The sequence below is a fragment of the Pristis pectinata genome, chromosome 20, assembly GCF_009764475.1.
Source record: "Pristis pectinata isolate sPriPec2 chromosome 20, sPriPec2.1.pri, whole genome shotgun sequence".
In the NCBI taxonomy this organism is placed as follows: Eukaryota; Metazoa; Chordata; class Chondrichthyes; order Rhinopristiformes; family Pristidae; genus Pristis; species Pristis pectinata.
This window is the reverse complement of record NC_067424.1, coordinates 38,691,334-38,705,789: the sequence shown is the minus strand read 5'-3', so window position 1 is coordinate 38,705,789 and position 14,456 is coordinate 38,691,334. Positions and strand designations below refer to the sequence as shown.

Sequence of the window (14,456 nt, the reverse complement as noted above, 5' to 3'; positions counted from 1 at the left end):
AACAGGTATTTGTGTGTGGACGACCACGGTTCGGATGCTTTTCGGGGGTGAGGAAGTCACTACCGAGTAAACACTGGAGTGTCGTTTGGGTTCCATCGTGGAACATTTGGATTTCGTAATTACTCTCTCTATGTTTCTCTACATCTACGTCTTATCTTCAGACAACGGTGGTTGTTGAAGAAGCCCTTGCTCATGTTTCACCTTATGGCTTGCGGAACTGAACTTTAAGAACCATTCCTGAACTGGGAGTTTTGGACTTTGTCACACACACACACGAAGAGTTTAGTTTTGGGGTTAACGTTCGAGGTTTAACATTCTTGAATTCTAACATACTAACATTTTTTTTAACTTTTATTTTACGTATTATCATAAGTAGTGATTAATAAAATAGTTTTTAACACTGAATCATGCTTAGTGTGTTTCTTTTGTTGCTGGTTTGTGACAGGAGGCAGCTGGCATCTTTCAAGTACCTTGTGGTGCCTGTTGTGGTGATTCAGGTCTCAGAAGCATATGGGGGGCAGTAATCACTACTGCCTTGCAGACCGCGAATTTTGTGCCAGAAGACGGTGGCGAATTTCATCCGCGATGTCTGCCTTCACTGAGAGTTGGGTCCAGAGAAAGGAGAAGCCGTCCATGTTTACAGTGCTACACCGTGAATAGAATAGTGTAGATCTCTCTTTAATACACGTCTGTCTCGTGTTGTTCATTTTGAATGGGCATTGACTGAAAAGTACATGCTAAGTTTTACTGTGCATCTAACCGTGATATTGGATTATCAATGTAATTGGATCTTTTCAGCTGTTATTATTGCTCTCCCTGATGAGGCAAGAACAACTTTAAATAACACATAAGACGTTTTGAGGCAAAGCAAGGTAATTTGGCTTCTCCTGTCATCTGCAAACGTATGATTTAAGATTAGAGCATATTTTTCAGCATGCCCATTATTATTTTGTAGACATGTTTTTAGATCGTGTACATTTACACTTTACATTATGGTAACCAGGAACTGGAAGGTATTAGCTTTCCCTGGGATGGTACACCGTAAGTTATTAAAAGGAGGTCAAATTGACCTACCATAATGGGAAGCAACGCGTTAGTATCTACGCCAATAATGTAACGAGAGGAGTTTTCTGTAAATTAATCTGGACTTTCTCAATGTGTCTCTTTTTGTTTTGCTTTTTTTCTGGCTAGTGGGTTGTATTTACAACGTGGGACTGGCTAACCGGAGGCAGTTACCTGTTGGCTCTAATTATTCTGTTTGGATTCATGTTCGTTTCGATGTTTCTTTCAAAATGTTATTCCAGGTGAGACCTATAATGTTTTTCCAGAATTGGGACATCTTCGGGGAGATAGTTATGGCCAAACAAGTGAGCGACAGGTATAACCAGTCAGAGACGCAGCATGGTGATGAGGGGCGAGGAAGGAGGTGATGATGGTTCAGAAATAGGTTACAAGAGAACAGAGAAGCTGATTGCGCGCCTAATGTAGAAACTAACATCGAAGCACGGAGAAGGAGCAAAACAAAAACACTGAAAAAGAGGGAGTGGGTGGTGGCGGAAATTTGGGGTGGGACTAAAGGAGGAAGAGGCAGCCAGGACGAGAAACACGAGATGCAGAGAGAGAGCGAAGAGTATAAGAGAAACCCCAATCAAGAGTGACGTTATCACATAAGCAGTGCCATTCCGATTTACAGCATTTATATTCGCTAGGTCAATAGAGAATTCTTCAGCTTTTTAACATTCCGTGGCGTTGCAGATTCAGATCTATAACTGAATGCTGTGGGTTGTGGGGATCTTAACTCCTATCATCATTTCTGGTCTTTGCAAACAAATAAACGCTGAAATCCAGGATCAAATTATATCATCTGAGTAATTCAATATCCACGTAGTTACTCTATGTTAGTAAGCATTTATCTTTATAAAGAATACTGCACTATTATAATATTCGAATGTGCTGATTCAATACCTTCTCGCACATTCCCATCCCCTGATTTTGTGCACCTGTTTCATTGGATTGAATTGAAACCTCAGCTAACCTGCCACTCCCTTAACTAAGCTAACTTCATCAACCACTTGATCGCGCTCAATCACGAACGTTATACTAATTCATTGCCTTGTTTATCACATTCGCTATTTTTCAAGAACTCCTAAAACCTGACAAGCAATTAAGTTGCATATTTCACCCATACACATGATCGCTGAAAAATCTCCTTTCGTCTATCTGCGGAAAAAAAGAAAATAAACTGTCTTCTGCACTTCACACAACCACCTCAAACATTTCGCAATGCTCCGAGGTTTATGGATAGATCTGCATACATTATATTCTTGTCATCGAAAAGCGAAAAATTTGCAAATGCTGGAATTTGAAACAAAACTAAAGATAATGCTGGAAATAATCAGCAGGCCAGACAGAATTTGTGGAGAAGGAAATAGGCCCAACTTTCCAGTTCACTGAGCTTTCTTAAATTGTTTCTCGACCTGCTGAGAATGTGAAACATTTTCTGTTCTTTTCTAGTTTACCCGTTTAGTAGGTAGCTCCGTATTGATGACTCGCATTCCCGAAATATTACGACATATGGTATTCTGATAACAATAAGGTATCCACGGGGGTGGTGGGCATTCACAATTCACGTTTAAGTCAACATGCACTGCAAACTCTATGAAAGTTCAATGTATTCATTATAGTAATGGCTACTTCAATACAGACTGAGTATTTCATGTATAATTTGTACATATGTCAGTTTTGATTGAGGAATATTTTGGCTAAATGTCCATAAATTGAGACATTAGTGAAAAGTTCTATATTCCATATTCCATATAGTGTGTAGGTCTCTATAAATCGAACAGTTTCTGGATACTGCTGTGGACTGAGGAAACTTAGTCTGACAGTGATCAGTCTCGTTATTGGATTACAAATACAGGTGTTACCTCGTGAGAGTTACACAATACATACAGTTAAATTACATCTCAAATGTTTTCTTTGCAAGAAATCTGCATGTGCTATTCGTCAGGTTTAAACCAATGACTGTAGCTGAGGCGAAGTGGAAACTTCCAAGCACATGGTATTCTGGATCTAGCTAAAATTGCCCCTTTTTTATCTCTAGCACCAAACCTACTCTATCGAGGAAGGAGAGAAAGAGACTACAGGCGAACCTTGACTATGTTCAGTGTGTCTTAGTTGAGAAAAAGGTATTTCCCCGATCCTCATGACATCTTTTCTGATTCTGAAATTTACTCCATCAGTATGTTTTTCGTTTGAAACTCGTGTTGTCTAGAATCGCATTTTCTGTGGGGAGCAAATAATGTCAAACTGTTAGAAATATTTCCTCCTTGAATGACTGTTGTTAAAAATGTATCCCTTCGTTTATTTGCTGCAGGCACAACTCCAAGAAATGTATCTTTCCCAGTGTGTCTCCGAGCAGGATCTGAGCTAAGGCGGACCAAGAGTGAAACTTTGGAAAGTGCCTCGCTTGAGGTAATAACGATGACAATTCTGTCCATTTTACACGACAACGCGTGACTCCTGATGCTTCTTGATGAACTGAATCACCCACTTGGAGTTAAGCGGACCAGTCTGCGTTCTCTCGCTTGATCACTGATTTTACAATCATCCGCCTCCCTTACCCCACCTTTTCCAACTATTCCTCTCCCCTTTCTTTTGAACCCGTCAAAGGTTTTCTAAATTTATCTTCTTTTGATTGCAATAAACGCTGATTTGAGGCGCTTCCCGTAATGGCACTGATATAAAGATACTTAGTCCCATTCGGTGCACGCTGACGTAGCGGCCTTTATTATTTGCCAAAACAGCCAGAATATATCGTATTTTCGAAACTGCCTGTGTCTCAGTCCTTGTAATAAAGTTTAGCCTCGACCATGGACCGGCTGTTTTCGTGTCGGAAAGTGCCTCACTCAGTTCTGGTAATTATACTAGATTTATTTCTGGTTGGCTCCATATTCATTCAATAATTTTGATACGAAAAGTCACCACCGCATATCATCACACATTACCTCCTGCCCAACATCCCCCCCCCCCCCACCGACACAACCGTCCTTATTTTCACACCAGTATCACGTTTCATAAAATCGTAGAATCGAACGGCACAGAAATGGGGCCTTTAGGCGTACCTCATCCATGCCGACCGTGATGCTGATCTACACTAATCTCATTTCCCTGCAGTAGAGCCTGTATCTACTTATGCTTTCCCAATATATATACCTGTCTAAATACTCTTTAAACGTTTTAATTGCATTTGCCTCTACCACCTCCTCAGGCAGGTCGTTCCCGATAACCATCACCCTCAAGGTAAACAGCTTACCTCTCACGTATCATTTAAACTATCCCACTCTCACCTTAAGCTTATTTTCTCTGGTATTTGACATTTCCATCCTGGAAGAAAGACTCTGACTGTCAACCCTATCTATGCCTCTCACTTCTATCAGGTCGCCCCTGAGCGTCCTGTGCTCCGGAGGAAACAATCAGAGTTTGTCCAACTTCTCCTTGTAGTTAGTACACCCCAATCCAGGCAACATCTTGACGAACTTTTTCCGCACCCTCACCACAGCCTCCACATCCTTCCCATAGTGCGGCGACCATAAATGCACACAATACTTCAAATGCGGTCTCAATGTTTTGCATGTTGTAAAATGACGACCCAAATATTATACTCAATATCCCCGCCTATGAAGGTAAGCATACTAAATAGCTTCTGCACTACCCTGTCCACGTGTATACCACGTTCATCTAGCTGTTAATTTGCAGCCCAAGAACCTCTGTACTTCAAAGGCTCTAATGTCCCTGGCATTTACTCTATATATCCTACCAGAATTTAAGTTCCCATAGTACTATACCTCATACTTGTTTGGATTAAATTTCATTTGCCACCAGTCTGCCCAACTTTCCAGTTGATGTATGTCCCACTGTATTATAAGACATACTTCTTCACTATCCACGATTCCACCAATTTTCGTGTCACGCTTTTCCAAGGATAAATAAATGTGTGTGTGTGTGTGTGTGTGTGTGTTACAAACAACAAATGTCCCAGCACCAATCCCTGCAGTATACCACTTGTTACAGATTTTCAGTCCCTGCCTCCTATCATCAAACCAATCTTGGATCCAGGTTCCAAATATACCTCGCATCTTTTGTACCTCAATCTTCTAGACCTGCCCACCATGGGATCTTGTCAAAAATCCACTGACGTCCATGTAAGTCACGTCTATCGTGCCGCCTTCATCAACCTCCTGATGTTAACTCCTTTAAAATCAATCAGAGATATAATCTCACCTGCACAAAACCATGCTTACTCCTCGTAATCAATCCCTGCCTTTCCCAGTGAACATAAATTCTGTTCCTTAGAATCTTCTACAATAACTTTATTCTCACTGATTTAAGGCTCACTGACCTGTAGTTTCCAAACTTATTTCCACTGCTTTATTTTTTTAATAAAGGCACAAAATTGTCTGTCCTTCAGTCTTCTGGCACCTCACGTGTGGTTAATGAAGATGCAGAATTCTCTGTGAGAGTCACAGCAATCTCCTCCTGTGCTTCAGTTAGCATTCCGGGATAGATCCCATCAGGCCATGCAATTTATCCACTCTGAATTGTTCCAATATTTCTGACACTTCCTTCTTCTAGATACAGATATGTTCCATATTATCAGCGTAGATAGGCCTCCTGAAATCTCCAATGTTCACATCCTTCTCCCTGCTGAATCCTGATGATAACTATTCATTAAGGACGTTCCTCAGGTTGCCTGGCTCCAGACATTGTTTACCCCTTTGGTCCCTGAGGGGATCTACTCTTTCCTTAGCTAGGATCTTGCCTACACTGCACCTACAATAGGTTTTAAGATTCTCCTTAATCCTACTTGCCAATTTAATTTCATATCCCTGTGTTACCCTCCTGATTTCTTTCTTCTCTCCTATATCCCTTATAAACTTAGAGGAACTCATTCCATACCAATTTCCCAGACCTGATGTTTGCTTCCTTCTTTTCCCTGATCAAACCCTCAGTATAGCTTGTGAACAAGTTTCCATGTTCTTATCATCTTTTGTTCTTACCATTACAGGGACATGCTGACTCTGAATTCTTACAAACGCCTCCCATTTATCAGACGTTGTTTTCCTCTATAGCAGCTTCTCCCAATCTACTTCCCCCAGGTCCTGTCTTACACTACTTCAATTTGCCTTTATCTAATTTAGGGGCCAATCCAGGGACCGATCTTTTCCATGACTACCTTGAAGTTTTATGGACGATAGTCATTGGTCCGAATGGCTTCCTGCACAGGCACTTCTATCACGTGTCTCTCCTAATTCCCTAAGATTAGGTCACATACAGCCCTGCCCCGAGTAGAACTCACTTCATGCTGCTTTCCTACGTCATAAGTGCGATCGACGTCTTGTAACCACACAAATTAGTTTAGGTCAACGCGGAAGCTTCCTGCCATGAGATAGTTATTTGATATTTTAGCGAAAAGAGATTTTTTTTGACAATTGCACTACTTCTCTGAAGATGTCGTGAGATAGATCGATAAAGTTAAACGCATAGATGCAGTATACTTGGTTTCTGAGGGCAATCATTGGCTTAAGATACCGTATTGGCCTAACTTGCATTTTCTCAGGGATATTTCCAGAATTATGCTGCCTAGTTTCAGGATAAGTGATCGTCCATTTACAGATGGTGACGATTACTTTCTTTTCCCTCTCAGACAGTCTTGAACCTTTGGAATTATCTTTCCAGACAACAGTGGAGACAGTGTTATTGGACATGTTCAAGGCGCAGATTGACATATGTTTAAACATCAAGGGAGTTATGGGGTTTGGAGAGTTAGCAGGAAAGTGGCGATGAGTCCAAGATTGGAATAGACATGACCTTACTGAAGGCCGGACCAATCACAATGGTTTGATAGCGTGGTGTGGGTTGTGCAGCTATGTTGGTTCAAGGTGTGATGGTTTTGAGCTGTGCGAACTACTGACGAACTGAACCGGCAAGCCCTTGTGTAATAGGTAGGTGCAATATTATACCGTCAGCGGCAAAATTGTTGTTACAGCCTGTCTGAGTTTGTGCTGTTTTTTTTTTCCTTTCCAGGAACTGTAAATTCTGAGAAGCTAAACTCATTTGATTCTGCAATCAACCTAAGAAGAATGAGATTCATTTCTATCGCTCGTCAAATCAACTTAATGCAACACAGTATTTTCTTATTATTTCACGGCTGTGGAAGGGGAGATAGCAGTTTCTACCAGTTTATAAGGTGTCTGCATTTCTACGGAGCCATGAATAAATGGGGAATCCAGGTCCCTCAGTCCTGCAATGCAACTTCGAAAGCCCTCTGCAATGTTTGATGTTTAATTACTGGAACTGGAATTGGAATTGGTTTATTATTGTCACATGTACCGAGGTGCACTGTAAAACTTGTCTTGAATACCGTTCACACAGGTCAATTCATTACAATATCTGAATTAGCACGGCAGATTTAAGGGTATTAACAAATCAACACGAGGTCGAGATAACAGAACAACCTGGTCGCTAGGAGAAGTTGTTTCCACTGAACACCCTTTGGGGTTTTCCAGTTCTATTACAGCGGGGATTTCTCGGGCGCCATAACCTGTTTGTTCAGATATTAAAAATAACAATGTTGACTGATGTTGCAACCTTAATGTTTCCGATTCCCTGCGGAGGTCCCGCATCTTATAAACTGAAAATTTCTGGAACTTATCATCTATGCATTTCATTGAGCGAGACTGACGCCAGAACAACGATTCGGATAGGTCCGCACAGAAAATGATCGAGGCATTTGACAAGATCGAGAAAATTAGTTACATGATCATTGCCATCATTGGCGTTCCCGGTAAGCGACATTCCCCCTACGTTTGCAAAAGAAAATAAGTTAGAGAATTTGCAGTCCAAGCGGCAGGTAGCTCAGCGGAGAAAACAATTCACGAAATGTCCTCCATTATCTCTGATTTTATTTTGTTGCGTTATTTGAAACAAAAACTGAAACGCACAGACTTACGTAATTATTAAGTTAATGTACTCAATGCAACACCGGGTATGGTTGAATCAAGTGTTAGTGCAGGCAAATGACAGAGCGAAATGAATTAAACTAGATATCTCACGTTGCAGAATGCGAGTCAAACAGAAAATAATGATTGATTTAAATGCTGGAATTTGTCCGGAAAATATCAGCAGGGTGCGGTGAATGTACTCAAATAGTGTATAACCCCTCAAATGGCTCAGCAATTCTCTTTTGCGAATGAAACCTGGCGTCCAGCCCCTGCCTCGAATGAATGCGATACCAGGTTAACAGAAAGCTGGTTCATTTTGAATGGCCCCCGCAGAGGGCCAATTCAAGTGTAATTATGCGGGTTAATCAATACTAGCTTTGTGAGCCTTTCATATTTCCACTCAGTGAATAAGCAAATCAGCCTCTAATGCTGCCTACTGCATCTTAATGAGGAAGACCATCATAATATTGTCTTCGTCGGAAACAAGTAAAGCTGTCAGTGTTTCGTATCACGTCACATATGGAGTTTTTTTTTTATTTCCCAAAGGAATGTACATTGGTTGAGAACTATGCAACGTTAGTTGTGTAAAACTAATGCCACCATAAATTTTCATCTAATTTTCCAATCCATACGTTTTTAATTACCTTTTTCTCCCATCAATTAGAGACAGTAGTTTAGGTCTTGAATGCCACTCCCACACTGAATTCGAAACACTATCATTTTTTTCCATCGAACTTCCTCTGGAAAACTTAACTGTCAGATTTCTGCCCAATGCTTAATGTTCGTCATGCATCGAAAGTTATGCAGCAGCATGTTGTCTTCGTTGGAAATAAGTAAAACTGTCAAACTCCGAAACAGTTTTTTGATAACATTGTTAGGTCCGGTGTGCATTGTCCTACTAATCTGTTTCGAATCTATTTCATGACCTCATAGATTCAAATTCAAAGTCGAGTTTATTGGCATATGCACTGTACATGTATGCACAGGTGCAATGAAAAACTTACCTGAAGCAGAATCATAGGCACATAGCATTAGAGATACAACACTAATAATCAGAATTATACGTTAAACATAAATTATATAAAATTATACAAGAAAGAACAGAATTCGATACAAAGTGACCTTAGTATTGCTGTGCTGAAGTAGTGATCAGGGTTGTGGTTGGTTCAGAATCTAGTGGTTGAAGTAAAGTAGCTTTTCTTGAAGCTCGTGGCGTGAAACTTCAGGCTCTGCACCTCCTGCACAATGGTATCTGCAAGAAGATGGCATGGCACGGATGGTAGGGAACTCGGATGATGCATGTTGCCTTCTTGAGATAACGCCTTATATAGATACGTTTGATCATGGGGAGGGATGTGCCCGTGATGTATTTAGCTGAGTCCACTACCCTCTGGAGCTTCTATTTCCCTCTGCATTCGATTTGTTGTACCAGACCATGATGTACCCAGTCGGTATACTTTCAACTGTACAGTATATCGGTAGAAGCTTGAAGTGTTCAGTGACACACCGAACCTCTTTAAACTTTTAATAAAATAGAAACACTGGTGCAACTCCCTTGTGGTTGTACTTAGGTGTTGGGCGCAGGACAGGTCTTTCGATATGTAAACGCCCAGCAATTTAAAGCTGCTGGCCATCTCCACCGCTAATCCACCAATGTAGACGGGTGCGTGTTCACCCTCCTTCACCTTCCTGAAGTCAGCAATCAGTTCTTTAGTTTTACAGACTTTGAGAGAGAGGTTATTGTTGTGGCACTATTCAACAAGGTAGCCTATCTTTCTGCTGTATGCTGACTCCTCATCACCTGTGATTCATCCAACAACAATTTGACTATGCATTGGAGCTATGCTTAGCCACACAGTCATGTGTGTAGAGGGAGTAGAGCAGGGAACTAAGCATAAAGCCTTCAGGTACACCTGATTGAGATCTGTTAATGAGGAGGTCGGGTATCCAGTTGCAGAGGGAGGTGCAGAGGCCCAAGTCTTGAACCCAGATAATGTTTGGATGGGATGATTGTGTTGAATGCCAAGCTGCAGTCAATGAGTGACACTGATGTATATGTTCCTGTTGTCCAGATGGTCCAGAGCACAGTGAAGAGCCAGAGAAATTGCATCTGCTGTTGACCTGTTGAGGTGGTAGGGAAACTGAAGTTATTACTGATGCAGGACTGGATTCATACCATAACCAACCTTTTTAAACACTTCACTACTTTTGATGTAAGTGGTACCAGATTGTAGTCGTTGAGGCACATTGCCACGCTCTTCTTGGGCACCAGTACAATAGATGCAGGTGGGACCCTCAACCCACAGGAACAAGAGGTTGAATATGTCCGTAAATACTCCAACTAGTTGGTCTGCATAGAGCTTTAGTACTCAGACAAGTATGCCATTTGCACCAGACGCCCTTCGTAGGTTCACCCTCTTTTAGGATGCCCAAATTTCAGCCTCAGAGTCTGCGATTAAAGGGTCATCCAGAGATGTGGGGGCTCGTGAGCATGTGTTATAGTTCTCCCTATCAAAGCATGCATAAAAGACATTGACTCATTCCTGGTTGTTGCCACTTACGCTAACCCATCTCACCTTGTAGGAAATAATATTGTACAAGTCCTGCCACAGCTGTAAAGTGTCCCTCTGTGATGCCAGGTTAGTCCAAAGTTGCCTCTTTACACTCACAATGTCCTCCCAGAGGCCATACCTGTACTTTTTATATGACTCTCGATCACCAGCCCTACATACCACAGATCTAGCCCTCAGCCTATTACGAATCTCCTGCTATATCCAGCGCTTCTTAGTGGGGAAGACTGTGAATATTTTTGAGGGTACACACTCCTTCACGCATGTCCTTATGAAGACAATGACGACAGGAGGATATTGATTTATGTTCGCTGACGAACCCTTGAACATGGCCCAGTCCACCGACTGGAAGCAATCTCGAACTCACTCATCCAGTTCTTCATGGTCTACTTCACCGGTGCCGAGGTTTTCAGTCTCTGTCTGTACTCAGGCAGAAGCACAGCCCAGTAGTTGGGTGAGGGATGAAGCGGTAGGCTTTTTTGATGGTGGTCGGGCAGTGGTCGTGTGTGTTGGGTCCTCTAGAGTTGCAGGTGATGTGTTGAAGATAATAGAAACATACTGCACTGAAAGAGGCCCCTTCGTCCACCCCGTCCGCGACTACATCAACCACACATTTATACTAATCTACATTAATCTCTTCACATTTTCATCATCTCCCCCACCCCAACTACTTGCTTAAACACGGAATTTAATTTACAGTGGACAATTAATCTGTGTAGGAGGAAACCGGAAGGAACCCACGCGGTCACAGTGCGAACGTGCAAACTCACACGCAAACCGCGCCTGAGATCAGGAATGAACCACGGTCGCTGTAACTGTGAGGCAGCAGCTCTGCCAGCTACGTCACTGTGCTGCCCTAAACTCATCCTCTTGAGCTAAATTGTCCAGCCGATATGAAGGTTAATGACTCTCCCCCCGCCACCCGGCGCTCCCCTAAATATTATTGCATTACCTCCAGTACATGCCTATTATCCTACATGCCTTTTCTGTCAAATAGTCTTGGTACTGTTGGGGAGTTTGTAAACGTTTGCACCAGACATTTTAATGACATTTTTGATTCTCCATCCAAACTGATTTCTGGAACAAAGGCAACGATCCTTCACTGTACGAATGCTAACCTTTATTAGCAATGCGTCCTGCCTCCTTGTCTATGCAACCTACCTCCAGGTGTCGTCCCGAAATCAATTTCCCCTTTCCGTCCGCTGTAAATAACACAGTGCCACAAGGTCGATTCGAACAAATACCTTTATTAGCAGTGGACCGCCAGGAGAATTCTCTTCAGCACTCACTAAGAGTCGCTTCCCGAGTTCTCCCCGAACAAAGGGCAGACAGACATTTATACAGGAATTGTCACGCACATCCCATGCAAACGACGCCGCGAGTTTCGGTCAAACTATAGAGATCCCGAGACAGCTATCACACCTTTTGTCTTAGTATAATTGAGTTATAATCAAGGCTTTCAAAGGCAGGTATCACCCTTCATCGTTCAGACCAAGTCTTCACCTCGATGTTAATTACACTCAGTATCGCCACCGTCTGACATATCGGAATGGTTCGTTACCCGAAACAAAGGCAGTTAACATACTTAACATTCCAACCTAACTAAAGGCAGTTAACATACTTAACATTCCAACCTAACTAGTGGGTCAGCAGCTTGCTAGTCCTTGTTAAAGAAATATAAATGCATATATATATATTTTGTTTGCCAGTTATAGGTATGGTTGCAATTCTTAACCCTTCACTTCCTCACAGGAAGATCCTTGAAACATCCTTGGTCACTTTGCAAAATGTTTGTAGTGAAAATACAACCCTTCCTGTTGCGACTTAATTAGTGATTTCTCGCGTCTTTCTCCTCTGTTTCTTTTTTTGCAGTTAATTTATTGGCGATTGTCATCCTATCGCAAAGAAAGTGTGGCCTCTCCAGCTGCACCACACGCTACCTGGTGGCCATGGCAACTGCGGATCTTCTCTCCGTGATTACTGAGGCCATACTGGCGAGGATCAGTTACTTTTATTTCCCGGGATCTTTCCTTGAAATCACTCCTGTATGCAGTCTCATCGCCGTCCTGCTCTTTGGAGCCACGGACTGTTCCGTCTGGTTCACCGTCTTTTTCACCTTTGATCGATTCGTCGCCATTTGTTGTCAAAATCTGAAAAGAAAATATGCACCGAGAGAACAGCCCTAGTGGTGTTATAAACAACTGGCCTCCTGCTCTGTTTAAAGGATGTAACCTTATACTTTACGTATGAACCGGCAGCGATAATCGACAAGGTGCCCTGGTTCTGTAAGACCAAGTCAAGCTATTATACTCAGCCAGAATAGGTGGGATTTGATTGGTTTGATAAAGCTTTAAATCCATTAGCTCCATTCGCTTTAATCTTATTGCTCAACGCATTGACAGTCAGACACATTTTAGTGGCCATTCGGGTCCGCAAGGGGCTGAGATCTCAGAGCAAAGGGGAGAACTGCAGTGACCCATAGATGAAGAGCAGAAAGAAATCTGTCATTTTACTCTTCACCATATCAGGAAGCTTCATACTCCTGTGGATGGTGTATGTTATAGATTTCTTGTATTACAGAATCACCATGACCAATCCACGATATTATTCAGACTCCTTGTTTATCTTTCAACATGTCGGATTTATGCTCTCGAGCTTAAGTTGCTGTACAAACACCTTCATTTACGGAGTGACTCAGTCCAAGTTCAAAGAGCAGCTGAAAATTGCACTGAAGTATCCGGTAACCTCAATTATTCGATTAATCAATTAAGAAAACAACTGATCGCAGCTCAATGCTTTCAGTCAATGATGGGAATATTTTGCCCCAGAGTTCCATTAACTGAATCACAACAATCAGTTTCCGTTTGCTAGTTTCAACATTTACTTGCATTAACTGTACCACAAATATCTTGTCTCCATATCTTGTCTCCGCGATCTTTACCGCATTGAAATAATTTCCTCTTTCCTGATTATAAGCGTCACCGATAGGTGGGCAGACAAAGCTGATTGTTAAATCAGATTCTCCAACACTTCCGTTTCCCAGCCCACATGTTCAAGGCTTCCGATCAACTGAAATCTCTTAGTTTTGTTGCGATCAGTTTTTAGAATTTTTCCCAGAACATGCAATCCTCTGTAAAGGAAACAACAAAGCTCTGTTCTGTGCCAACTATGAATTGTCACTCAAAACATTAACGTCAACATATTTCATTTCTGCAGCACAAGAAAACTGCGATTTAATAATATTTACTTGTTCTTTTTATATACTTGCCATGTTGCATTTAATCGTACGTTCCACTTCATAATGTTCTTCCACTATGCTCGCATTATCTTAATCAAGACGTCATTGATGTTGCTGTTTCCTACCAAGGCATCTCACTCACATTTACTTATTCCGCTCCCTGGTGTTCAATATGGAGTTGTTTTAAAGAAATAGTTCATAGAGTTTTGAAATCATGTTTGAAAATAAAGTGAATGAAAATCAATAAATACATTAGGTACAGAATGTGTTGAAATTTCCACAAACTAAGCTCTCTTTTTGTCAGGAAAAAGCCTATAATTTCTCTTACAGATGTTTTAGCTACTGTTTTTGTTTAACGTCCCTTGTTTTGAGTAACCTACAAGTAGAAATATTGCCTCCATTTACACGGCCTAATCCGGTTCTACGAAACTATTTCAGGTTGACTTTCTATATTCTTGAGGTGCAGACAAAAAAAAGCACAATCCCATTCAATACTTCTGAAGTACTTTAATCTCAGGTCGCAGAGCGAGCTAACTAAGTGCAGCAAGTCAATTTTCTTTTCAATTTGTCCACTCAAACTTTCATTACCAATTCCCTGCATCTGAACTGACTGACTGCAATCTCAGTAGTGCATTGATCATGCAC

At 41.6% G+C, this 14,456-nt stretch overlaps 1 protein-coding gene across 1 annotated transcript in view; it reads left to right on the top strand.

The window, feature by feature from the left end:
• LOC127581056 (uncharacterized) overlaps window positions 1-12,759 on the top strand; it is a 40,673-nt gene extending 27,914 nt beyond the window's left edge. The window contains 1 exon segment of the mRNA XM_052035116.1: window positions 12,446-12,759. Within this exon segment, the coding sequence (XP_051891076.1) occupies window positions 12,446-12,759 (314 nt within the window).
• The last annotated feature ends 1,697 nt before the right edge of the window (window positions 12,760-14,456 follow it).